We start from the raw sequence: 26,577 nt of genomic DNA, 5'->3' as shown, positions 1-26,577 counted from the left end.
TATATTAGCTTATAAAGTTTTTAAAAATATTCATTGTTTATGTAGATATTTGTTTTTGTTACAAAATATATATATATATATATATATATATATATTGAAGAGAAAAAGGAGGTATCTGTGTAATTCTAGTGTTTATGTTGTTATGTGTTGTTAAGAGATGGTGTAATGAAATGTATGGAATAGTAACTCAAGGTATTTTTGCGTTGTGTTAAGCAGAAAATGGTACTTTACAGTAGGTCGTTGAGTGCATCTTGAAATGCTTTCTGTGTTTTATGTATTGTTGATGACTGTGTTCGTGGAATTCCTTGTTTTTGTGGTCTTAGAACTGAAAGATCCACATGGCTACGATTTTTTACAAGCTGAAGTAAATTTTTCTGTGATGCTTGTGTGAGGAGTGAGAGTGCTCCGTAGAGTGGTTGTAGTTCTGTGTCGTGTAGTGAATATGAAGCCATTATGTTGTTTTCATCTATTGTAATGGATTTGATGCGAGAACGTTGTACTAGTGACTGTAGTACAGGTACTTTTGTAGTAGAAGTTGTTCTTGTCGTAGATGTATCCAGTTGTATTTCTTTAACAAGTTCCTTCTGCAACTCATTTGAAAGTCGTTCCCGCATATGCCTAAACTTTGCTGTCCCACCGAATGCAACAATACGACGGCATAGAGCACGATGTAGTGCGGGTGCATCACGTAAGATCAAACTGCGTGTTGTACCTTTTAGAATAGCCTCAACTACACCCATTTGATGAATCCCAACATCTACTGGGTGAAAGATAAGTTCCGGGACGAGAAATGCCTCATGAGAGAAGACAAGATGCTGTAATGTATGTTTGTCAGGAGCTACTACCTCACCTTTCAAGGCATCATTTAATTCCTCCTCACGGCATCCAAGTGGCATAAGTGATGGTACGGTTGGGAGATAATAACGTAATTCCGTGATATTTTTGCTAGTACTACTACTGCTAGTAATAGTACTATTATTATTATTATTATTATTATTATTATTATTATTATTATTACTGCTACTATTAGTATTGGTGATATTATTACTAGAACCTCTGCGTCTCTTTAAGCGTTGAGTTTCACGGAGCCTTGCGAGGGGGTTAAGTGCGACATAGCAGCAGCGCTCCATAATGTGGTTAACTAGCCAGCCATCTTCTGTCATATTAACTTGTGTAAATGATACAAGTTCTTTTAACCGATTAGCGAGAAGTTTACCTCCAACATCAACACGTACAACAGCATCTCGCAAAGGGATAAAGTCAACATATGGAACCACTGTGGTGGCGGAGAAACCGAAATCAACAACGATGCCACAACCAAAACTACCACTGTTATTATTCCCGCTGTTATCATTACAACAAGTATCCGTCTTGTTCTCATTCCTCTTACCATGGGTTTCATTATTATTATCATTATTATTGGCAGTTGGGCTTCCATGTAACAATGGAATCGACGCAGCAGCCACAAGAGCGAGAAAAGTGGAAGTCACAAACGTCACCGCACGAAAATTAAATCGTTGTGCCACTAAATAATGCAATACCTCCACCACCTGTTTCGGTGCTGCAAAAGGCACAGTGAGAAGCAGCTCCACATCACTCTCATCTGCAATAGCAAAAACCTGCAGTAGATATTCCCATATGTAACTCTGCAGTGCGGCATCCACAACAAAGCCACGATCAACAGGACGACGCACCATAAAGCCGTGAAAATGCGGTAGTTTAAACAACTGTTCACCAACAATACCGCGTCCAGCAAAGGCGGCAGCCCCAACACAGTTCGGAACAACTGCTTGTCGTGGTGGATGTGATACGGTATTCGGGGGGTCATATATGTAAAGTGCCTTTATCGTATACCCGCCATTATCTATAACAAGCACTGGATGACTTCCACTCATTTGAAAGTACACACAAGAAGAAAAAGAACAACAACACCCTAGAAATACCGTCAATGCAGAGAAGTACAACCACCAGGAAGAAGTGTTTGTTTCTCTTCCCCAAAAAGAAAAAAAAAAAAGAAGCAAGAAAATCGTGGAAAAAGAAGAAGCAAAAAAGAACTGAAACCCAAGCATAACCCACCTAGGAGAAGGAGGTCAAATGAGTAATAGCAATAATAATCAAAGCAAAAAAAAAAGAGAAAGTAATAGAAATATAATGAGGGATCAATATCACATCTTGCTTACACCCTCACAGTTTTTCTCCGCTCAGCACCTATCATGTACATTACATTATCATTCATCAATACTCTAACACTAACACAGACAAAAAAAAAAAAAAAACACGCGCCTCCTTTTTTGAAAATTTTCTTTCTCTGACTCTTACAATCACTCTTGATTTCCCTCCATTGGGTCTTTAGAGTCTTCCACTACGTCAGCAAAGAGCATGCGTGCAAATTCATCTGTGTTGATTTGATGATCCTCATCCACGTAAGCATCCGCCAGGACCTCATCCACCTCTTCTGTGGTCAATCTAAATCCCAAGTTCAGCAACACATGCCGCAACTCTGCAGTTGTAACAAATCCATCGCCGTCTGCATCCAACACACGCAGTGCCTCTCGCACCTCCGCCTCTGTTGTCACTTGTTGCTGCATTGACTCCGCCGCGTCCAACACTTGTTGCTTGTGAACCACACCGGTGTTATTTGGATCGAGCAGCCGCGCCGCAGCGTGTACTTCCGCCTCTGTTGGGCAAAAACCCCAGGAACGCAGCAACGGGCCGAGTTTTGTTGTTGGGATACTGCCGTCGGAGTCTTTATCGAACATGAGGAACTGCAGCGCGAGGCGCCCGCGCTGCTCCGCGGTGAAGGGCATCCTCACACTATCAGAAATAAAAAAAGAAGAGAGAGAAATAAATAAATAAATAAATAGACATAAAGATATAGATAAATAGATAGGGAGCGAGGAGTAAGAAGAATAGGTTCAAAAGAAGCAGGATCTCTCCCATTGGCTGATACCTGAGAGGAGACTAAGAAGTTTCTCCTGATGCACTTCTCAAATAGTCATCGAGGTTACTTTTAGCTCTCACGACAAATACTGTACATATATATTAAATATTATTACCACAGGTGGCGTTAAGCGATATGCATCACCGCCAATCAAGATGTTGTTGTTGAGAGAGCAATCGAACGAATTCTTTCACCGAACGCCGTAGTACTGCATCTTCTTCCCCAAAGTTGTCATCGGCAACACATAGTAATTGGGGAATAAAACAACTCGTCATAAATTGGCGTGTATCATCGTCCTTTAACGTAATTTTTTCACTCTTTACAAGTTCTACTCTATTAAATGGGATTGTTGCCTTATTTTCCTCCCTTTCCTCTTTTTTTTTTCCTTCTTGTTCTTGCAATCGCATAGTCTGGAGTTGAGAGCATAACACTCCACCATCGTCAGGTACGGTCTGCAGTACTCGTACAAGAAGTGCCGCAGAAAGTGAGATAAAAGAAGAAGAAGTTGTCCTCAACAACAGACGGCGTACAACAAGAAGAAGACTTCGTTTCTGCCATACATCTAACAATGATATAAAGTAAGCAATAGCCTCTATCAACTCTACAAAAAGTTCAGGCGTACGCATTGCATAAATAAGTGTTCTAACAAGGAAAGAGTAAACGCCATGTTCAAGCAGTAAAGGTACGTTTTCTGGAAATGATGCACACCGACGAAAGAAATGTACGGCGTGACGTTTTATATCTAAATTGTTTGCATGTGTATTAGACGCCTTTACCACAAAGTCTACAACTACACCAATTTGAGACAAAAGAACTGCTAACGGTGCGTGGGAAAAATCATCTAATATATTCACACAAGTTGAATCTCGTGGAATATACACAAGAGTAGCAAAAAGTCGTACACCTTCTTTTTGCATTGTAGCGTTATCACCATGTCGTTGCAAGGCAGTAAGTACATGACTAATAACCAAACTATGCAAAAATCCTTCAATGTCAAGACGAGCGGCTTCAGCTGCAATAGCAGCCGCTTCCACCTGGATATCTATAACACCTTCGTATCGTTCCATAACATCAGCGATAATATCATAGAAAGCCTTACCCCCGCTTGTATTATTATCATCTATCTCAGTGGTTTTCTTCTCATCTTTTGAAAGAAGCATTGGAGTGGCAGCGGCTTCAAAAACACAGCGTCCACATTCCTCATGATGCATGAGGTAACGTAATATACGTAATGCAGCCATTATGATTTTTGGACGTTTTGTATTTAGACATAAAAGAACAAGTTGAGGAGTTTCACATTGCTTCAATACACTAGGTTCATGTATAAATGTTGTCGCTTCCTCAACAACCCAGTAATACACCTGATCAAGACGATCCACAATCGTGTTAATGTGTTCAAAGTCAGTAGACTCAATAGGAGTACCGTTATTGTTCACAAGAGACCGTAGTGATGCGATACATATCTCCACCTCTGCAGGTTCTGGAGGTTGTGAGAAGTGTTCATCCCATACTTTTGTTATTTTTTTTCGTCCTTCTCCTGTTGCTTCTATCTCTGTTGTACAGCTGCCAGCATCGTTGTCATCTGTTCCAATCACAACTTCACGGAGAGATGTTGTCATTTGATAGAAATTCTCTTATTATCAGGACTATATATATATATATATATATATATATTTATATTTATATTAGATCACGCCTTTCCAAGCCGTGACGTACCCAACCTCCGTCCTTTTGTAAAGAAGAGGAAAAAAAAAAGAATAGTGAAAAACACACATAAACGAAACGGTAAACAAAGCAGAGAAAAAACCAAAACTAAAACCAAGAATGTAAAAAAAAAAAAAAAAAGCAAATGAAGTATATTCCGAAAAAAAAAAAACACTTTGATTATATATATATATATATATATAGGTAGGCCTGGTAGTCTGCCCTAAAAGAGCAGATGGGATGGAAGTACTGCATTAAGGCCGAATGGTGATACTGTCGCCTTGGGAGGGGCGGAGTAGCAAAGATAGGGATACCAATGAGTTAAATGTGTCTAGCACGAATTTTTTTACTTAAAAACAACAACCACAACAAATAAAATTAATAACTCTCTCAAAGAAAGAGTATTGCAAAAAGTAAGTAAATAATCAATAATAATAATAATAATAATAATAATATTGCTACTACTACTACTACTACTACTACTACTACTACTACTACTACTACTAATAATAATAATAATAATAATAATAATAATAATAATAATAATAATAATAATAATAATAATAATAATAATAATAATAATAATAATAATAATAATAATAATAATAATAATAATAATAATAATAATAATAATAATAATAATAATAATAATAATAATAATAATAATAATAATAATAATAATAATAATAATAATTTCGAGCTAATAATATTCATTTCCCTACGATCTTGTTGATGGAGGTTCCCGTACGATACGGTTCGCCATACCCATGAGATTGATCGGTGCTGTTCCATCAGTTAGTAAAAATCCCTTAAGCCCCAATGCTTGTAAAAGCTTAGATTTCAATTCCGGACCTGCACGTGCCATTGCCTCAATGGTTGCCCTTCCAAGCGCCTTCATTATATTTTCAAACTTTGTCGCCTCAATATCTGCAAGTGTTTTAACTCGTGCCACTGTTATCTCATTCATCGCACGACGATGGGCGAGATCTAATTCCATTCGCTCACGCTGCATCTCTAGTTCCACATTCGTCATCACCTCCTGTGCCTCACAGCGGGTTGCCGTTACATCTACTTCTTTTTGTACTTCAACCAAAAGTGATTCACTCTCAGCCAGTGCCTGTGCTTTGCTGGCACCACTGAGTTCAATAACATTATTAGCAGCAGTAACGTGAAGTAGTGTAACGCGTTCAGCCTCGGCGGATGCTTTATCTTTCATAAGTTGTAGCTCAAGTGCTCCTTTTGCCTCCTGTTCTAGTAGCATAGCTTGATGAGAAGCCTCATTTTCTTGTGATTTAGTGATAATTTCCACAGCGAGTTGAACACTCTTCTTTAAAGCATTACGTGTGTTTAATTCAACAGGTTCCACACTTCGAACATCCACGTTAGTTATTATCAAACCATTAACAGGGAAGTATAGACTATCGCCACGTAATTCTGTTACACCAGAAACATTTCGAAATATGGCTTGACGAATTAGTGAAGAAGAGTTACGATGAAAATTATCAAATGTTTCTCCAGCAATAGCGGCTCGAATGCGATTGGCAAGTGTCATACAAACTCTTCCCACAAAATCTGGAACTGCAAAAGCAATACTTTTAATACGGTTTCTGTCGGTTGTATCAAATTCCCAATTATATGCAAGATTAAGCTCGAGACGAGCGTGATCAAGTGTTTCCACTTCAATGATATCTGCCATAAAATCAGGACCAAGAAAAAGACAGAGTGAGTTAATAGAGTTAGCCACTTTTGGTAGACCACCAGAGAGTGAAATGGGTGTAAATTCATCATTTGGTTCAAGAAAAACAGCGGCAGGCCCAGCTTCCACACGGCTTGTATTTTTACTTGAATCATACAACTGTACCAATGCATTATGTGGTACTTTACAGGAGATCACATGATGTGTTGTATATAGTCCTTCCGCTGCCGCTAATTCCGATGCTTTAGTATCATACACAGAGAGTTGTTGTGATGCCAATAAGCGACGAACGAGTGGATCAATTGGTTTTTCCCATAGTACTTCATCCTCACTGAGCATTAGTGCCTGTCCATGCATTGCAGTTATACGACCAGTACGTATATTTCGTACATAAACGCCGTTATTGCCGCCAAGTAACATTCTCTCACGCCGTTCCACCACACGTACTTCAAGTGGTGGGATATAACTGCATGGACCACGCACTAACCAACGAGAAGAAATAATACGTTGTTGATTTTCTTCATCTGTGAAAGTAGTTAGTGCTTCTACAAGAAGGGCCTCATGGTCAGCAAGAAGATACGCTTCCTTTATTTCATTATCTGAAAGATTTTCATCAGGTTGTAGTAAAAAACTACAAGGACCTTTACGAAGTTCACGTTCACCATAATGACAAATACCATCTCGTACAACGTTTAAAACCACGCAATACTGTCCCCAACGAAGAATCGTGAGTTTAACAGGTTCTACAATTTCTTCGTGCTCATTTGGTAAAAACACAGGAACTACATCATGCGTTACAAGCCATTTCTCTCCTGCCATGCGTTCCTTATTGTAGTGCGTATCATAAAAAGAATTAAGTGCTCTTACATGTAATGCCAGTGTGGGTGACAGTACCTTTCCCCTCAATATACTCAAGACTTTTGTATTTGGGTTTGGAAAATACATCCCAACTTTTTGCACACGCCATACTTCACCAAGACTTCTTGCTGTTCCATCGGCTTCCACAAAATCCAAAGTGGCCTGCATTAACAACGCCCCATCCTGTGGAATAATAATGGGCTCCACCGACTCCTGCACTTCCTCCTCCACACGTGGAATATACACACCAGGCCCCTGCATTAACCACCGCTCCCCAGCCCGCCGCTGCCGCCTCACGCCGGTGTTTGCCTCGGTGTATGTGTAGTCCGCCAGGGCGTGCAGAGCAATCGCCTCGCGGGACGTGAGAAGACGCAGCGGCCGCACTTCCGACGCGGTTTCGCCCGGCTGCAGCGGGAACGGCGGGCCACTCAGCCGCACAGTGCGGTGCCCATCACTCCGCAGACACTCGCAATAGTGATTGGGGGGAATCACAATATGTGGCTGCGGTGTACTGTGCAGATTGACGTGGTGGTCAAGTAACGTGAAACACTGCGGGCCCTCCACCAGATGCACCTCGCAGGTGTTATTGTCAAGAATGTGGACATACTCATACGGCCGCAGACGTATAACACGGTCAACCATGACTTATTGTCGATATATATATATATATATATATATATAGGCAGATAGATAGAGTGCTAGAGATGGGAGGCTAGATCTCTTTCCTTTCTTATCGTTCCGTTTCGTTATCTCTTGTAATTAAAGAGAACTCCGTGTAAACTCGATTGGCTGGTTGTGCTTTTAGAACGAAACCCACACGCAGAGATACACACCACTCGTAAAATTGCAAATATAAATAAAAACACTTATTTCTGGTAGATTGATGAACTACACTAATGCAGCAAAAAAACTAGACGACATGTTCAGGTATTTATGCGTGTGGAGGTGAAAAGGTAACACCCCCCACAAAAAAAAAAAAGAACCCCAAACCCCACAAACAGAGAGACAAAAAAAAAAACAAATACAATAGAAAAGAAATAAAGAACTGAGGAAACATTCAAAACAAAAAAAAAACACTCTGTAATCAAAAATAAAAAAAAAACACACACACATACATACTTACATTACATACATACACACTCACTCACTCACTCAGACAGAAAAAAGAGAAGTCTAGAACTTCTGTAGTGGTTCTGGACATCTATTATGGTATCTAGCATATGTATTCTCTATCTCATTCTCATTCTCCCACACATTCTCAGCAGTTTATTTACTCTCACACGCAGAAATACACAAAAACAGAGGGATGCCAGTAGACACAGTGGATACCGCACTCTAGGTAGATGTAGCAGTTCTCACACCCAATGCAAGACACTGAAGAAAAGCTGCAGCGTGTTCCGCATCTGCACGATCCTTTCCACACACTCCAGCAAGGGACTGCGTGAATACCTGCAGGGCATCACGATAATCTTCTGGCGTGACTCCAATTTTCTTTTGGCGTTTTCCAATCCCACGAAGTACTGCTGCACTTTCACCCCATTCCCCTCCAACTGCTATACCCCGCATTGTAACAACAACGATATGAAGAAAAGAATAATTGTATAGTTCCTCTACATTTACAAGCGATATCTGACCTTCTCCTGCAGTAGTCTCTTCAACATTACATTTTCCCTCCATATTATTATTATTATTATTATTATTATTATTATTATTATTATTATTATTATTATTATTATTTGCATTATTACTATTATTCTTATCGGTATTATTATTTTTATCGCTATTTTTCTTATTGTTGGTAGTGGTAGTGGTAGTGGTAGTGCTATTCTTCTTGTTTTTATCCATGTCCTTGGTATTTTCTTGCAATGAAATGGGAGTCCTTCTGTAGCTCTCAATATCGGCAAACACCATGCGGACCCATGGGTCTTGTATAATAGATGACAATCGAAACGCAACTGTACGCATGACCTCATTCAACAACGGTGCCAATGCGCACTCTGGGATAATTGACAGAGTTCCCTCACCATTATTATTATTATTATTATTATCAGCAACAAAAGCAGAGGACTCTTGATTCACACTCACTGAAGCTGCAGATAACATGGCCCACACTGCAAGAGCCTTTTTGAGTATGCTAGAGGGAAAAGAAATGGGAGAGACGGCGTATGTGTATGTCTTGGAAAGGAGATTAAAAGGATCATTCTCGTACGCCTCTGCATTCATTTCCAACACCCGTTGAATACGCTCCAGTGCACGGGGTGTACATGGATTCTTATTAGCGCAGAGATGCATGATTCGCTTATTCCGCCGCACAAGACGCAGTAACTGTTCCGCCCCGCTCTCATGTATATTGTTACCTCCGATTGAAATGGATTGGAGACATCGGTGTTTGTGAAAGAGTGCGGCGAGACGGTAACATGTGATATCCCCAACGCTATTCTCATCTAACTGCAGTGTAGTGAGAGATGGACAATGAAAGAGTGTGGCGAGTAGAGGGGCGAGGGCGTCATCGCCAATCAACACCGGCCGCAAGTCCACAGAGTGTAATGCAGACCAATGGCTCGTGTTGTTTCCATCATTTTCCTGCATTTGATTTCCCTCGCTATTTTCCTCCACTGACCGCAGCAACTGGAGGACGTGGGCTGCTGTTTTGAGTGTTTTATTAAAGTATTGTTCAAAGAAACTGCGGTAGAAGTAGTACAGGGCATCCAGTGGTACGGCACCGTACGGTACGGTGGATTGCTGTGGGAAAACAAACATTGTGTGTGGCTGCAGTTTTGGCAATCGAAGTAACGATCGCGCGGTGTCCTCAGCCGCGAGCATCAACCGCAATGGTGCCGAGGCATCAATGGCACGCACAATAAGTTGAATCTCCACACCAGCCCAATCTGTATATTCGTCTGTTTCCGTAGTTAATGAATTGGAACTGTCAATGTGCAAAGAAGTGGAGGAGTCAAGGAGACCACGTTCGTACAGTACGGCCGCACTAACACGGGCAGTGGCCAATCCACAGTTGTGTTCTCCCACATCATTTAAGGACTCCATCATAACAGTACGGCGTGCAATAGTAGTGGATACACCAGAGCGTAAAAAAATAATATCCAGTACCAATTCTAACGATTGTTTTTCCTCAATAGGCTTACGTAAATCATCCTTCTTTTCAACATTATTGTTGTTAAGCATAGTGCTACTTGACGCAGTGCTAGACACAGCACCACTAATACCAGTAGTAGTATTAGCAGTAATAACATGAGAAGCACGCTCCAGCATAACAGGAATAAGTAATTCATCTGCTATTTCTGCATCCTGAAGTGCATACATGTTAGATCGTACAGATTCTCCTATACGTTCCAGTGCTTCTGTGCTAACAGGGGCAACACTGGCCCGCACACACAACTGTGTATCACGGCGTGATTTCAACTGTTGCTGTAACGTTAACCCTTTTATCCGCACCTCTGAAATCATCACCGCAACACAACCAAAGAATAAAACTTCATGATCTGACATTGGCTGGCGCTCTTCTGTTGGTAGTTCCCCTGTATAGACCTCTGAATACATCTCTTTAGTAGTGTATGTAATAAATATACAAATATAAATGGAATATAAATGTATTACTTCTACTATGAACTGTTTAACACCCCTTGGTGTATCGTTTTCTTTTATCTACGTTTTTTTCTTTCCCCCCTGATTCCACGAATAATATATATTGCTAACGACCCCACCAAAAAAGAACAATAATCAAAAAGAAAAAAAAAGAAACAGAAGCAAAAAAAAAAAGATACATATGGAAACGACCCGAAAGGTAAAACAGTACAATGAGTGCAGAATAATGGAATCAAAAGAAGAAAAAAAAAAACACTCTTTATTGTTCTTTTATTTTCGTTTATATTCCATTGCTCTATTTCGACTCCATCCGAGTAGTACATGCGTGGTTGCAAATGCGTTTTTTTTTGTGTGTGTAACACAAAGTTCTCTCCAATTTGATGTATATATACAGCTATTTTTTAATTCCTTTTTTTTTCTTTTACATAAAGTGGAATTAGAAAAAAACAAGAAGGCTCATTACGCCAATAGTGCAAATGGAAAATAACAATATGGCCGGAAACACATACACATAGACCCATATATATATCCCGGCCTAATAAAGAGACGGGGAAAGGGGAAAGAAAAAAAAAGATATTTACGCGCATACGCAAAGACCACTAATAAATAGTATACATATTGCAAGAATGGAAATGGGAGTGGTGGCGATGCTGACGAGAAAGGACATAAGAAGGGTCACAACCAAAAAAAAAAAAAAGAGAGTAAAAAAATTCTCAACATCGATGGCGTTGTTGCCACCACCACCACCACCACCCCACCACTATTATTCTTCTTGTTGCTGGTTCCACTTACTGATACGAGCCATAGCCAATACAACAGTAACCCGCCCAGGCACGTGGGGAAAAGCGGAAAAAGCTTTCTTCTAATAGTGCACGAATGGCCCAGGCGAGGACTAGGGCCTTATGTCGATGCAGATCTGCTGTATCACGCGCCCCAGTCTCGTCTTTACTGTTTGATGGATTCATGGGTGCCTGCACAGATGCGGTGGCGGCCCGTGCGGAACTGTGTGTGGAGGGGCCCCGCTGTTGTTTCTTGTGTGCCTCTGCGAGGAGTTCGTAGAATTTAGAGAAGAGATCAGACGGCACCATGTCTGGTGTGCACCACTGCCCCACAATCACACACGGCACCCCACCAGAGAGAAATCCCCGGATGAGTCCCTGCACATCATCGTGTGTACCCATCACACGAGAAGTGGACATGTTTGTATGACTCATCACCACAAGTTCCGCATAGAGTTCCATCCGGGCAATCTCTGAGGATCGCAATAGTACAATTTGCTCCCGCGATGCCGCAATGCAAATAGCACCAGCCGTTCCATCATCATTACGTGTACCACTTGTGGTGGAGGCCGCAATGTGCACTATACGACTCTTTGGCAGTAACTCACGAAACGTATTAAGATCATCCACAACTGTTTCAGAGGTTGTGGTTCCACTCGCCTCATCCATGTGCCGCTTGTGTTCGGCGAGTGTACGCACAACGGCGTTGCCTTCACGTGTGGAGCGCAGGGCATCAAATGGAAATAAAACGTGGGCGAGTAAATGCATCGCAGGGGTCTCAGCCTCACGCTGCACAAGTACGACATCTCGATAGAGATCACGCTGCAACACACGGCGCACACTAAGTGCAGAGAAAGCGCACTGTGTGGCGCAGAAGGCAAGTTGAACGGCAAAGTCTTCAACGAGGAAATTACCATTACGGGCAATAAGGGCGTTAAATGGAACAAGCCATAGTCGTTCTGTAGGAATGAGCGTAATGACACCATTCTTACTGAGAAACAGTGGATCAAGTGCACGAAGGAACTCTACAACGGGGTCCACAAAGATAGCGTAAAGTGTCTGTAGCGGTTCTACCCATGAACGTTTCGGAAAGGTCATAATGATATCTTCCGCCACGTTATTACTGTTACTATTATTATTATTATTATTATTATTATTATTAAGAGTAGTTGTAGTGCCGGTACCGGTAGCAGTAGTAGTACCAGTAGTAGTATCAATAGTAGTATTGGTGTTATTTTTGATGTTATTACTATTGTCGCGGTTCGTGCTATTGCTAGTAGAAAATGGATCGAGCAATAACTCACGGCGTACCACTTCTACAAGACTGTTAATAGAAGGCACTTTAAAGTCTTTCGTAACACCAACTTCAACAAAGCGCATCTCATTACCCTGTGGTACAACCCACATCAATAATTTTTCCTCTATTGTAAAACACCGCTCTTCAGATGACCATTCATACCGTTGTGTTACAAGTTGATAAATAAATGGAGAACGTATTTGCGAGGAAGTTGCCACAATTTGATCAAGTGTAGGTTGAGCTGTGAAGTTTACCTTTAGCTTTTCAAACAGTAGATCGCGATACTTGCATAACAAACTTCGTTCTAGCACTTCAAGTGCTTCACGATAGCGATATGTACTTGCGATGCTTGAGATAAGATACTTGTAACTTACCGCCTCCATTAAACCTATATAATCTCTTGGAATAGATCCCATTAGTTTTGAACTACACACAGCGTTAGCATCATTGCCATTAGTGGATTTTTTGTTATCACCACCACTACCAGTACCACCACCAGAAAAACTGTTGGAATTCACTTTCCCGTTCTTACTGTTGCTGCTCATCTCACTGTCATTTAAGTGGACATTTTGTACAATTCCCAGTTCAGATAATGCACCCCATTCTAGCAATGCCGCACGCAATAATGATTCCGTCACAGCATAACGTGCCCGTTGCCAATTCACCAGTGCACTAAATGTATGCCCTGCTGCACGCAATAATGGATCACCAATTTCTACGGCAAGTGATTCAAGTATGTCAAACTGTGTTTGGGCGTGAGTGAGTTGATTAGTGGCAAGATAGTAGTTCCCAATCTGCGCCGCTGCAAGTGCTGCAAAAAGTTTATGATACTCTGAGAACTTATCACATGAAGCCATATCGGTCCACAGTGTGCAGAGCATAATGCACTCTTGATAGTTATAGCGAGATGTACGCATCCAACTTAATGAGAGTGTATCCTCTGTATCAAAACAGCGACGGGCGAGAAAACAGGCAACATCATCAAGTGACTGTGTGATAATACTCTCAAGTTCACGACTTGCACTTCCACCAATACGCTGTAATACAAGACGAGATGCCGCCCACGTTTCGACCGCTTCCTTTACAAGTAGTAATCGTGGCCACTCATTCACATACGCCTCTGTATGCTGTACTAAAACATCTGTTCCAGGAATAATAAAGTAGTCATCATCTGTCACTTTTTGTGGTTGTTGATTTTTTGCCTGTTCAAATAGTCGCAGTGCCGATTCATGACAACGACGAAATACGGCATGTTGAACATCTTTTCGGGCCTTGTGCATATCTGACTCCCATTTAGCGTTATGGGATTTTTGTGCTACTTCCATCGCACGTTGGAATGAAGTATCAGCTTCTTCAAGCTTATCACGTTCGAGATGATCTACACCCTCACGTACAAGCAGCTCATAGCTGAGGCGTTGTAGATTGTTCGTCAATACCGCCATCCACTCTCGATTCTTCTTCTTTACTGCAATACTCATTGCCTCATTCCATGCAGTGTACGCTGTATCAAAATCATGTTTTACATAGCAGCGGCATCCAGTGTTAAAAAGTCGTTGGAACTGTTCACTACTGTCGAGTGCCATCCACTGCGGACTCACCTGCAGTAATCCCAGAGGGATATCATCCTCATTATTATCATCGACATTTTCAATTAAATTATCATTATCTGTTATTAATTTTTCTCTATTTGATGATGTTTTGAACTCCCGAGGATGTAGTTCTGTGTCTTCACTCCCAAACGGCATATTATCAGCAGGATTGGTGTGAACAATATCGCCATCTGTCTCTGCAAACGGGTTTTCTGTTTCATTCACACCACCACTAGGGGAATCCATATTGGATTCTTTATTCTTCCCTTCTTTACCATCTCCTTGCTGTTGCTGTTGTTGTTGTTGTTGTTGTTCTTGATATTGTTCTTGCTCTTGATGTGGTGGTGTTGTTGATGTCAATGGGACGGTATCTGTATCAGCATTTGTATCTATTGTATCAGTAGATTCTTTTATTTCTTTTTGGGCAGGAGGAGGTGTTTTTTTATCCGTTATTGACTCCAAAAGTATAGCTTTTTTCTGATTATTCATGCTTTTCTCTAGAAGCATTAACTCCTCTCGTGCACGATCTGCAACCCTACTTGCCATACTGGAATTAATTTCACGAAACAGTAACGCCTTTTCACGGTACCGCCGGAGGAGTTGTTGTCGTTGCAGTTCTGGCAGTCGTGTGGATTCCCTTGACGCAATAGCAGGAATTGGTGGACGTGGTTGAATACTTGTAATCGCCGGAGCACCTTTAGATGCAGGTGAGAATGTCTCACGCTTCAACACTGAGTATCGTTTTATTCCTCCTCTAGCTATTGTTGTTGTGGTGGTGGTTGGTGCACCTGCCATAGTAGTAGTAGTAGTAGTAGTAGTAGGAGAAGCTGATGTTGTTGTTGTTGTTGTTGCTCCTACTGTTGTTGCTGTTGATGCTGCAGTTGTTGTTGCTGTTTCCTTCACCACTGGTGGTAATAATGAGAGTGATGGCACCTCTGTAGCCGTTCGTGCTTGCAGGGAACTCATATATCCACGTGATTGTTGAAGTTGTTGTTGTTGACATTGTTCATCAATCTCTGAGAGAACCAGCTGTGGTGTCTCCTCCATGGCTCTCCGCCGGTTGGCGGCTGTAACGACGCCTATTTTATATATAATGGCCTCAAACACATCCGTTTCAGTGAGATCCAAAAATGTGATGCGTGGATTGCGCTCCACCAGCAGTAACAGCCGTTTGCCGCCTGTGGCCGTAATGGGATTACTGCGAAGACTCACTGATTTCACACCCATGTGAGACTCCAACACAACACACAGTTCCTCTACGGTATCGTTGTTGGCGCCGTTACCATCAAGATTGAGCTGCGTGAGGGTTTGGCAATAGGCAACGAGGCGAATAACCGGCCGCAGACCCCGCGGACCCAAATAATTGTTTCCGAGCATTAATTGCACTAATGAGTGCATCGCCCCACGATCTTCAATGTACTGCAGCACCGCAGAGTTGGCGCGGCATCCTTCCTCAGCGCAGTAGGAGCGGTACAAGTCGCAGATATTCACACGTTCGCCCATACCATGTACGTTTACCTACTTTCTTCTTTTTTTCTTTCCTCCTTCTCTTCTCTTGTTGCTGTAATGGAATTGGTGCTTTCTCTCTCGCTCTATCTTTTTTTTTCTTGGTTTGTTTGTTTCCTTCGCAAGCGCTCAGAATGTAAAAAGAAAAAAGTACAGAGAGGTGATAAAGAATGTATATATACATGGTCAAAAAAAAATATATATATATATATATATAGATAGATAGATAGATAGAACACAACTAATATAATAACAGGGAAAATAAAAAGTCAAAGTTTTACCCACAATACTCACTTGCAGACGCAAAGACAAGAAAGATCTAATCTAAAGATTCTAGAAACGATACACTTTTTTCGCAGTGTTATTGTGATTGATGATACTGTTGATGCCGGTGATGTTAGTGGTGGTACCCGTCAGGAGTTGTTCAATACGTTTCATACTTTCCTCCCTTGCCTGTTGTTCGTGGTAAATAGCATTCTGCAGTTGTGCGCATGTCTCTTTGAAAAAACACAAAAACTCCGATTCCTTCTTCTTGTGTTGTTGAAGCCACACTCGGTGTTTCTCCAACTCCCGCTCAACATTCTGTTCCTGTTGCTGCCGTGTATCAGTCAATTTAGTTACCACAATTTCTGAGAGTCGTGAAACCTGTTCAGCGAGATCCTCCACAATACGTTGCGTCGCATCAAAACGCTCTCGTTCACGCTCCTGCTGTTCCCTCACAAGCCGCTCCTTTTCTTCCACCACCGAATCACGCCCAATACACTCTGCCCTTTCTAGAGCCTGACGCGTTAATGCTGTCGCTGAACGCCAATCTTTTTGCATCTGTACAATATCTTGGCGGCACTTTGTCTCTGCTGTACTAAACTCATTGCGGGTAGTCGCGATATCCCGCTGCACAGTGTCCAGCTGATTATGGAGATCCCGCTCGCATTCCTTTTCGCGGCGCTCCATGTACTCCAGCCTACTCAGCAGACTGCAGAGCTCCTCCCGCGAGCAGCTCATCACTATAGTAAAACAAAAGCAAATAAAAAAGAAAGGGAAATTGAAAAGAAGAAGAAGAAAAGTTACCGTTGTAAGTTACACAGCAAAAAAAAAACAGGAGAAATCCCTTAGAAAGAATTGAAGTGATAGGACAGGTAGACAGCTTTGCCAAACCACTACAGATAACCCTAATAATAGTAATAATACTAATAATATTTAAATCAGCGCTTCGATTAGAGAGAGCTGTACAGCAGAATCAGAAATATTATAAATGTATGCATATATATATATATATATTTTGTAATTTTTTCCCTGAAATGCTACAGTGTTACGGCAGACATGCGTTGTAGGAGCCGCTGCACTTGACATTGACGTCGTGCTAACTTCATCCACTCCTCAGGCCGGTGCATGTATAACTCCACACAACACTTTCTCATTACTTTTCGCGCAATAAAACCACGCATTTGCGGACGGTTTGTACCCGAAGTGTTACCTTCTGCATCTTCCTGTTGCTCTTGTGTTTCTTCATAATCCTTCATTTCTCCTGGTACACGACGCAGAGTACTGTAAATAGGTACCAAAAGCTTCACCAGTTCCTCCTTCAGTCCAAGGGATCCAACTTCATATAAAACTTCCACCACGAATGCTGCACACTTGTCATCCACTAATACTGGTAGTAATTCCTTGATTCGGCGAAGAAATCGCATTAGAGCAGTTTTCTCATCTTTTCGCTCATCCACGTTCTTTCCAGTCGCACTGGAGGAGGAAGCGGCGGCGGCAGTGGAAGAAGAGGAAAACGCGTGCAAACCTGCTGCGGCACGAAGATACTGCTGTACCACAAGACTACCCTTTGTCTGTCGCATAAGCGTATCAACATCAGCAAGGCATAACTTATCCATAGCGTGAATAAACATGGCTGATGCCGAGGTATTAAAGTGAAGAATACAACGTGACACATCATATCCTTTCTCTCGCATACCACCATCCACAAGAAGGTACTGCGCGGCACCTTTCGTGCAGAGTTGTTTCATCGCAAAGCACAACGTTGTCGTTACCGACTTTTGAAAATCTGTAGAAACAGGAAAATAACGTACCCCTTGTGCAACATCAGCATACAAGTGCTGCTCAATATCCTTTGGGATTACTTCACCACCGCTACCACCACCACCACTTCCACGGTTATCTAAGACTACAGCTATATTATCCTCATCATTTGACGCGTTGGGTAGGCCGGAAAATGCACATTTGCGGGTAAAGAGAAGAAGCACTTGTGCCAAGGCTGGTGTAGAGAGAAATATTTCTAGTCTAGGTTTCAGTAGTTTCTCCCAAATACGTTCCAAGTGCAATGCCGTCGGGGTAAAAAGCACAAGATCCTGTATAGTATATGCCGCCTGTGAGACACGATCCACAGCGGGATCAAGAAGTTCATCCATCGTTTCTAATAAAACATCAAGAGCCTTATCCCAACATGTTGGGTATTCATCCATATTGGGTACATCTGTTCCCTCTTCCTTCTTCTTCTTTTTCTCATCCTCCTCTTCTCCTGTCTTATTATCTGCTATTTCACGCATAATCTCTTTAAGTCGTCGTTCCTTTGTAGATTTTGGAATTGTCTTTGCCTCTACTTCAGCTGCTCTACGTGTAGCGATTAAATCACATGCCTCCAGAACTTTTGTTGGCACTGGAACCTTCACATATGCTTGAAAAATATGACATCCCATAGGATCCAAGAGAAGGCTTCGTAGCAACGTTGAACTCTTCTTATCATTGCGGATATTGCCGTCATTGACAGATTCCAATCGCTGACGTACCGCCACGTCTACCGCTGTGCCTTCCTCACTCACTCGTAGGAGATTCTGGACAATAAAACTTGCAGTTGGTGTGCTTGCAATGGCGAGCCAGAGACCCACCACAGACTGGTTGCGATTGTCAAAGAATGTTGTCTCTAATGACTGCATGAGTGCTGTGGCTAAAGTCTCTAATTGCGGCATGAACTTGATGGGATACTGCAGTGGTGGGGCACCTCGAATAGTGCGTCCGGCGAGAAGTAATACAATGGAACGTACTGCACGAGCTGCGACTTCATGCAGGACAATATCATCTGCCCGCTCTGCGAGTTCGTCTACCACACCTGTGAGAAGTGTCGCGACACTCGGAACCCCGCCGTCTGCGTGGGCGCCAGGGCCGCCTACAGTCATTTCCGCCGCGAGTGTTGTCCCCCCGTCGCCCATGTCAATAGTCTCTGCGGGTGAATTGGAATCGACTTGTTGTTGCGATTGTGCCTCCGCGGCGAGGGCGGCGGTGAGTCGTGCGACAAGGGCCTCGAGAACATAACTGGCGGTGGGCGATGCCGCGGTGTCATACACGCGCCCCAGCAGAACGTACAAAAGGGACTTGAGATGCAGCAGCAGTGCGTGGGCGAGGGCCGCCTCAATGGCCCGGCAGACGGTCCCGTTCCGCAGTAAGTGCAGTGTGGGGTCGGCGCGGAGTAATTTGATGAGTTCGACGATGAAGCCGTCAACGATGGCGGCGATGTTCCTCGCGTCCCCGCCGCCGGCCGCCCACTCGTCGAGTGCCCGCTGTACAGAAGTGAAGTACGCGAGTGTGCGCTCCCGCTCTTTCTTCTCCCGCCGCTCCACCCGCCGCCGCTGCAGTTTTGTCTCGGGCGGCAAATCACTGTACCGCACCCGACCCGCGTCCTCCTCGTACTCCCGCTTCCGGTACCCGTACCCACTCATCACGTGCAGTCTAACAAGCCCACAAGGCACAACAGAGACTAGCAGAATATTGAAATAGAAAAAAAGAAAGGAGGAATAAGACAAAGTGAGGGAGTATGGAAGACTACCTTGGTATAGGAAATAGGTAGGAGACGGTAGAAACCAGAAGGAGATAAAAGAAAGAAAGTAAACCCAATACTAAAATAATAATAATAATAATAATAATAATAGTAATAATAATAATAGTAATAATAATAATAATAATAAATAAAATTATATATATATATATATATATATATATAGTGATACTAAAGTTGAGGTGGGGGAACGTAATCTACCCTTTTGATAACCAGTACTACCTCTTTATCCTTAATGGGATTACCAGTGCCAACATAATCCTTTACCGTCAAAATAAAAAGAGGAGCTTACCACAGCAACTGCCTTATTAGAGGTGAATTACCACACCTTTACGCTGTAAAGCCACGTACTCCTGAGATTCCGTGATAAGAAATGTGCAATTATGTGTAACACAACCATAAAGTCCAACAAATTTTAATAATGGTAATACCGCCAATGATCCAAGTAAAGAAATCACAGTACTTGCCTCATTGACCTTGTTGCTATCAAGAAATAATCGCTCCAGAGAAACAAGAGTTGATATTGCATCCGTTAGTGCTTCAAAACCATCTGTTCCAATACAACAATTTGATAAGCGCAACTGTTTTAATGTCTTCAACAAACGCAAAGCAGATTCGCCTCCTTTTTGTTCCTCATCAAAATGAGGAGCCATTGGACCATCAGCTAGAAGCGAGACACCAATACTTCCTAAACCAGTACAGGATAGGTCAAGCTCCTCTAGTGATGGACTTGCAAGGTGTAATAACATATCAAGTGCCTCTAAACTCTTCATCTGTGCAAACAAGGGATTAGCACTCAAATCAAGATGTGTGAGTTGACGTACCACCAATGCAGTAGCCAACGCTGTGAAGGAAGCATCCGTCAAGGAACAATCAGAAAGTGAAAGACGACGAAGCTCACGACATCCTGAAAGTGCGGAGCCAAAACGTTGAAACAACACCGTGTCATCATTACCATCGTCTTCTTCTTCATTGTGACTATTAGTATTATTTTTACATGTCTTATCTTCCACACGATATTCTTCTGTTCCTTTGAATCTTCTTCTGCCGTCTGTAGCATCGCGGCGATCAAGTTCAAAGGATGTAAGTACCTTGGAATTTCCGTAACGACCACATTGCATAAAACGTGGATCATATGCAAAAAGCTGTAGATCTCCCTCTGTATCATTACCTTTACCATTCTCTCCTTTTCTTTTAAGTGGTCGCATGTCATTACGATCCAGTGTAAGTTCTTGCATCTTCTCAAAAAGAGGTAACACTGAAGAAAGTGTAATGAGGCAGTGTGCCGTTAGACGACAACGGGTAAGATTAAGCGAACGCAAATCAGTCCAATACTTGGCATGCTGTAGTAGACCGTTAAGACCCTCATCACCTAGTGGATTAGTGTGAAGATTCAGAGAACGTAATGAAGCCGCAGAAATGAGAGCAGACCCCAAAGCGGATGCACTTTTTTTACTAATTCGATTATGTCTAAGATAAAGTTCACACATCTTTTCACACCGCATACAACAACTAGCCAAAACAAACGCCCCTTCATCATCTATACCATTACTACTAAGATCTAAATACTCCAATTTTGCAGATTCATCAGATGGAAGTTCAGCAATATCTCGAAGTAGAAGTTGCATAGCCCAAGTTGAAATATTTGTCTCCGCAAGACTCAATCGACGAAGACGGTACCATCCCCCAATTGCTTCCTTTAGTGAATTTATCAACTGAACCGCTTGAGTATCACCAAGTAGAGTAGAACTGAAGTCCACAACTTCTAAATGTCGCATACAAATAATAACAGAACGTAGAAAAGAAACACGTGAAGTAAAATTACGAGAACCACGAAGTGAGAAATGTTCCATTGTATGTGAATGAGCTATAGCATTGGCGATAATCATAAGATCCTTCTCAGTTGTTCCATGCAAGTTTATATATTCCAGAGATAATCGTCGAAGCGTTGCAGTGGAAATGAGTGCGGCTAAAGACATTGTCGCTTCGTGACTCCACTGCAAACTGCGTGTCATATCCGTCATTACAAACGTAATACGTAGTGACTCAAGACGCGAGGAAACACTTTCAGCAGCGGCGTAAAGCAACGCAGCAAGAGTCCCATTCTCATATAGAAAGGCTGTATCATGCAATGTGAGCTCAAGCGTACGAAGGGAGGCGAATGACGCCGTACAGAACATACGAGTTAACACTAATCCCACAGTTGGGGAATTCACAGTCAACGAAAGTCGTTCCACCGATTGCGCCGCTGCGGAGATTGCAGTAGAAGTGCAGAATTGCAGCATTTCATGTACGTTATCACCCTGTGTTGAGTATGGTAAGAGAGAGAAGTCGAGATCCCAATCCATCTCCTCCCTCGCACTTTGGTGAATGCTGGATAAAAGTAGATCAGTGGAATGAGAGAGAGCCGCTACCTTGTTGAGAGTCCAGCGCCACCGATACGCCGGATTACGTGCAGAGATGTGTTTCACAAACCGACGCATATCGTTGGTTTTACTTGTACCTTTTATTTGTTATATTTTGATTTTCCCCTTGTATTCGTCTCCCCTCAAACAACAAACCTCATCACGCCAGAGGATATAATAGTAATAATAATAATAATAATAATAATAATAATAAAACAGAAATAAAGAAAGCTTAAGAGAGTGAGATTGTTAAGGGGGAGGGGCAAGAGAAAGAAGAAGAATCAGGGAACCACAATATAAACGAATACTACTGCAACCAAAGGAATATAAATCCTGTTTCTTTTATTTCTTCTTTGTATGTATGTATGTATGCATCTATTCCCTCCCAACTACAAATACACACAAACACTTGTGTTGATGATAATAGTAATATAATCCCCCCAACACACACACACATCATCATCTATGAAACAGAAAGAAACGGATGCTGTAGCACCTCGTCCACTGCAAGTCTGCAATTTGGATTCACACGCAACATATTCCGCACTAAATCAACAGCCAGTGGATCCTGCACGGCATTAAGTGCAGGGTGTGTTAATAACACTTCATCTGCCGTACAAATACGTTCAAATAACATCATCTCATCTCCTCCCTCCTCTTCCTCTTCTTCTTGTGCAAATGGAAATCGGCCTGTGAGCATCACAAATAGTACGACACCCGCCGCCCAGACATCAATTAACTCGCCCTTGTATAAATGCCCCATTACCAACTCCGGTGCGGCGTAGTGCTTGGATGCACAACACAACCGCAACATCCCGTTATTGCGATCACGTGTGGGAATAGCCGCAGACATGCTAAATCGACCCAACTTGGCACGATTATTGGCATCAAGAAAAATACTTTCAAGTTTAATACCGCGATGCGCCACACCACAGGTGGTGTGAAGGTAGTGCAGTCCACTCATAACATCACGCATCGTACACCGTACAAACTCTATTGAAACACACGGAAACAACCCTGAATGCGTTGTAGACCCACTGCGATAATATGCATCAAGAACAGCAAATAATTCACCGCCCACACAGTGTTCCTCTACGAGAAAAAGATCCGATGCACTTACAAAGGAAGACATTCCCTTCACAATATTTGGGTGACGCGCCGTTCGCGCCACGAGAGCCCAACGCTCCACAGAATCACGCAGTTGCGGGTTTCTACGTAAATGCCCCAACGCATACACGCGAATGTGCACAAGTTCCTTTCCATGTAGAGATTGGGCCACCAACGTCTCGTGGGTTGCGCTTATGGCGATACGTCGCAAGTGTGTATATCCTGATAAAGCCAGCGGCTGCACTGTATCGTACTCAACCGCAATATTTCCTTTGCTGCTGTTGGAGCGCTCAGATCTCATGAGAGAAGGAGTAGGAGTAGGAGTGGGATGAGGAAAAAATACTTCTATTTCTGGTCTCTTGTTATACAATAAACATAGTGAGGGGCAAAAGGGGGAAAAAAAGAATGAACAGATGAATAAATAAACAGTTTCCGAAGTATTCCGCCCATCGCCAGTTCAGCATTAGAATTACGACGTTCTATGGCAACACAGAAACTCACAGACAAACAGACAGAGTGAGAATCATAGATGCATACAAAACACATATATATATATATATATATATATATACAGGGAGAGAGAGAGGGAGAGATAGACAGTCAAAGAGAGGGAGAGAGAAACCTGAATTTACAGGTGCATCATCTCTCCCTTCTTTTTCTTCTTTAACAGTGAGACGTTTCAGAAAAACGTGCACTCTGTGTAGCAAGCAACAGAGCGAAAACCCTCTAAAGGAAAAATAAATAAGGGGATCCAACATGCTACGTCTCAAACAACTTGTGAAAGATCACAAAAAAAGAAAAAAAAAACATCAAGTCCTGAAATTCCGTCCGAAGAAAAGGAAAACAAAAGTCCACTATTCCCTCCCCTCACATAAAAAAAAAAAGAAATGTATTATCCCAATACCTCAGAAAGATATACAAAATAAATAAAAATCATTCCTTTTTTTATTGCCTTTTGTTTTCTTTTTTCTTTGTTTGTTTGTTTAGTCTCATGTATATTATTACAACAGCCAAAAAAAAAAAAAAACTTTTTTTTTTGATTATATTCGCCTTTGCTGCTCTCGTGTCGTATCGTTACGTCGGGCAAGAGCAGCAGCAGGAACGTACGCATTTTTCTTTGAAGTTCCCACCACAAAGTCTCCTGTACTATCCTTCATATCTAACAGAGAGAGATGTCGTGGCTGCATCCCAATCATTTCCTCAAACAGTGCAGCTTCCTCTTCTGCTACACCAGATGGACGTGCACGTAACTCTTTTAAACGTTTTTGTAATAATCTCTTTGTAAATGGCATCACGTAACTATCCCTGTCGAGCAGAGATTTCCAAATGTCTTTTAACGACTTAAGGCGTTCCCTCGCATCGCCCACCATCGCCGCACACATAAGCGACTCCTGCAGGACAATAGGTGATATACGCTGAGACTTTTCACGCCAATCCCGCAATGTAAATAAGACCAACGCCGGTGCATGATGTCGCAGTAAACGGATATAAGTAGCACGCAAGAAGTCATCCATCTTGGCAGTGTCAAAGTGTTCATCTACGAGTTTTTTCGCCTCCAACGCTCGAGGGGAAAACATACAGCAGAGAAGAAAACTGCGCCATTCGACTACTCCCCACTCAATGGCACGACTCTGCGACATATCCCAAAGTCCAAAGGCCATTTCACTCCAATCTTGATTTTGTGGAAGTTCAACGTTATCGTCAAGTACACCTTTACGTCGACGTGCATCCATCAACACTGGACAATTACGTTGATGTTCTGGTGTTTTCTGCCAAATATAAACACTTACATTGCGATGATTGTACGGCTCACCACAGAGTGGACATGATCGTCCACCACCTGAACGTGAGTAATAGAACATCAAACGACTCATATCAGGTGCTGCTAACACACACTGCGGTAGTGATACTCGCCAACGTACAAATAGTTCTGGTACATTGGGATAATTTAATGCACATGCAAGTTGCATTAATTTTGCCGTACTACTTTCTGCAATACCAATACCATAACTATCGGCGTCCTCCATTACGGCAATCATCTTTTCTACATTGTCTGTTGCAAAATAGTAATCAATTAACCGATACATTATGCTAAAGTTAGGCCGTGAAGGAATGTCATGCCGAAGCATTTCTAGCATCTCTTCTAATACTGCATCACATTGAAGAACACATTCATCAAAGTCAACACATCGCTCACAACTGATGACCCATTCAACTACAACACCATCACGTTTTGAAAAATTTTCCGGGAAAGAAGATCGATAAATGTTTTGTCGATCAAAAAAACCTACAATCATAGTGAGTAAAAAAACTATACGAGTATACAGTACATGATCAAAAACGAGACGGTCTTCTTTACACATCTGAACAAGTTCACGAATATGAGAAATACCCTCCGTGACGAGTAATGGTGATCTACCCTCATAACTAAAGTGTTGAGAAAGCCATTGACGTATCACTGTAAATCCTTCAGCGGCAAAAGTACGAGTTAGTACAAATCCTAGTCGACGAAATTTATCAACGCATTCAAACCACTCATGTAAGCATTGCGTGCGTGGCGCTATTGCTGTTAAAGCTTGTAATACTGCCACACGATAGCCGTGACCATTTAACACATCATGACAAAGTGGGTTTCGGTATAAAACAGTATCAAGTACATGTCTCACCTCCTTAGCGTTCTTACAACCCTTTAGAAGTTCTTTAAGATCATCTGAGCTTGTCAGTGGCACTGTTTCACGCAATATAACGAGGGCTGCGGCCTCACACCCTTCTTGCAGTGGCACACTCTTTCTTTCCTCAACTATAAATGCATCACTCGCCATCTCATCACTCGGAGATGAAGTAGTCTTAATAAACTCCCGTTGTTCTTGTTGTTCTTCTTCCTCAAAAGCATCTCCAGCGAAGAAGCCTCCAGAAACATTCAAGTGGATTGAGGAAAGATGCAGCAGGTGCCTTTTATGCTCTAAACAGAAATACGAAGAGTGACCACAGCAAAACACACTGCTTGCCGTTGATAAAGCAGCAAGACGCCGCAACCCCAAGAACATCCCGCCTTTTTTTTTTCTCCTTTCTTATTATTATTATTGTAGGAAAAGAATAACCATGAGGAGGTAGATAAGGAAAAAAAAGAAAAGAAATGAGAAGAGGAAGAAAAATCATTAGTAGATACGGAAAGAAAACATCAATATGATCTTTGTTTTTCTTTTTTGAAGTATTCTATCAGCCCCTCTCTCGCTTATCATCATCATCATCATCAG

At 42.1% G+C, this 26,577-nt stretch overlaps 11 protein-coding genes across 11 annotated transcripts; all 11 read right to left on the bottom strand.

Annotated features, from left to right (window-relative positions):
• Positions 1-227: 227 nt before the first annotated feature.
• Positions 228-1,895, bottom strand: LSM04_003657 (Actin family; the record flags this gene model as incomplete). Its single annotated transcript, XM_067334216.1, has 1 exon — positions 228-1,895. One exon carries the CDS (start codon positions 1,893-1,895, stop codon positions 228-230), a length of 1,668 nt encoding a protein of 555 aa, XP_067191347.1.
• Positions 1,896-2,321: 426 nt separating this feature from the next.
• Positions 2,322-2,807, bottom strand: LSM04_004414 (EF-hand domain; the record flags this gene model as incomplete). The annotated part of the gene is made up of 1 exon (XM_067334215.1): positions 2,322-2,807. One exon carries the CDS (start codon positions 2,805-2,807, stop codon positions 2,322-2,324), a length of 486 nt encoding a protein of 161 aa, XP_067191352.1.
• A 274-nt stretch (positions 2,808-3,081) lies between these two features.
• On the bottom strand, positions 3,082-4,560 carry LSM04_004466 (uncharacterized protein; the record flags this gene model as incomplete). The annotated part of the gene is made up of 1 exon (XM_067334214.1): positions 3,082-4,560. The coding sequence occupies one exon, from the start codon at positions 4,558-4,560 to the stop codon at positions 3,082-3,084; it is 1,479 nt and encodes a 492-aa protein (XP_067191354.1).
• An 803-nt stretch (positions 4,561-5,363) lies between these two features.
• LSM04_004426 (Major vault protein) lies at positions 5,364-7,841 on the bottom strand (the record flags this gene model as incomplete). The annotated part of the gene is made up of 1 exon (XM_067334213.1): positions 5,364-7,841. The coding sequence occupies one exon, from the start codon at positions 7,839-7,841 to the stop codon at positions 5,364-5,366; it is 2,478 nt and encodes an 825-aa protein (XP_067191353.1).
• A 693-nt stretch (positions 7,842-8,534) lies between these two features.
• Positions 8,535-10,706, bottom strand: LSM04_005837 (uncharacterized protein; the record flags this gene model as incomplete). The annotated part of the gene is made up of 1 exon (XM_067334210.1): positions 8,535-10,706. The coding sequence occupies one exon, from the start codon at positions 10,704-10,706 to the stop codon at positions 8,535-8,537; it is 2,172 nt and encodes a 723-aa protein (XP_067191361.1).
• An 884-nt stretch (positions 10,707-11,590) lies between these two features.
• On the bottom strand, positions 11,591-15,970 carry LSM04_003503 (CHAT domain; the record flags this gene model as incomplete). Its single annotated transcript, XM_067334209.1, has 1 exon — positions 11,591-15,970. The coding sequence occupies one exon, from the start codon at positions 15,968-15,970 to the stop codon at positions 11,591-11,593; it is 4,380 nt and encodes a 1,459-aa protein (XP_067191346.1).
• A 336-nt stretch (positions 15,971-16,306) lies between these two features.
• Positions 16,307-16,975, bottom strand: LSM04_007135 (uncharacterized protein; the record flags this gene model as incomplete). Its single annotated transcript, XM_067334208.1, has 1 exon — positions 16,307-16,975. The coding sequence occupies one exon, from the start codon at positions 16,973-16,975 to the stop codon at positions 16,307-16,309; it is 669 nt and encodes a 222-aa protein (XP_067191363.1).
• A 299-nt stretch (positions 16,976-17,274) lies between these two features.
• On the bottom strand, positions 17,275-19,692 carry LSM04_008948 (uncharacterized protein; the record flags this gene model as incomplete). Its single annotated transcript, XM_067334207.1, has 1 exon — positions 17,275-19,692. One exon carries the CDS (start codon positions 19,690-19,692, stop codon positions 17,275-17,277), a length of 2,418 nt encoding a protein of 805 aa, XP_067191370.1.
• Positions 19,693-20,116: 424 nt separating this feature from the next.
• Positions 20,117-22,291, bottom strand: LSM04_003175 (Leucine-rich repeat; the record flags this gene model as incomplete). The annotated part of the gene is made up of 1 exon (XM_067334206.1): positions 20,117-22,291. One exon carries the CDS (start codon positions 22,289-22,291, stop codon positions 20,117-20,119), a length of 2,175 nt encoding a protein of 724 aa, XP_067191344.1.
• Positions 22,292-22,676: 385 nt separating this feature from the next.
• Positions 22,677-23,621, bottom strand: LSM04_002135 (Protein kinase domain; the record flags this gene model as incomplete). The annotated part of the gene is made up of 1 exon (XM_067334205.1): positions 22,677-23,621. The coding sequence occupies one exon, from the start codon at positions 23,619-23,621 to the stop codon at positions 22,677-22,679; it is 945 nt and encodes a 314-aa protein (XP_067191341.1).
• Positions 23,622-24,360: 739 nt separating this feature from the next.
• On the bottom strand, positions 24,361-26,367 carry LSM04_001333 (uncharacterized protein; the record flags this gene model as incomplete). Its single annotated transcript, XM_067334204.1, has 1 exon — positions 24,361-26,367. One exon carries the CDS (start codon positions 26,365-26,367, stop codon positions 24,361-24,363), a length of 2,007 nt encoding a protein of 668 aa, XP_067191340.1.
• Between the last annotated feature and the right edge of the window lie 210 nt (positions 26,368-26,577).

The sequence above is a fragment of the Trypanosoma melophagium genome (genome assembly GCF_022059095.1).
Source record: "Trypanosoma melophagium isolate St. Kilda chromosome Unknown ctg24segment0, whole genome shotgun sequence".
Classification (NCBI taxonomy): domain Eukaryota; phylum Euglenozoa; class Kinetoplastea; order Trypanosomatida; family Trypanosomatidae; genus Trypanosoma; species Trypanosoma melophagium.
Note: the sequence above shows the minus strand (reverse complement) of the source record. Positions and strands in the feature narration are given on the sequence as shown.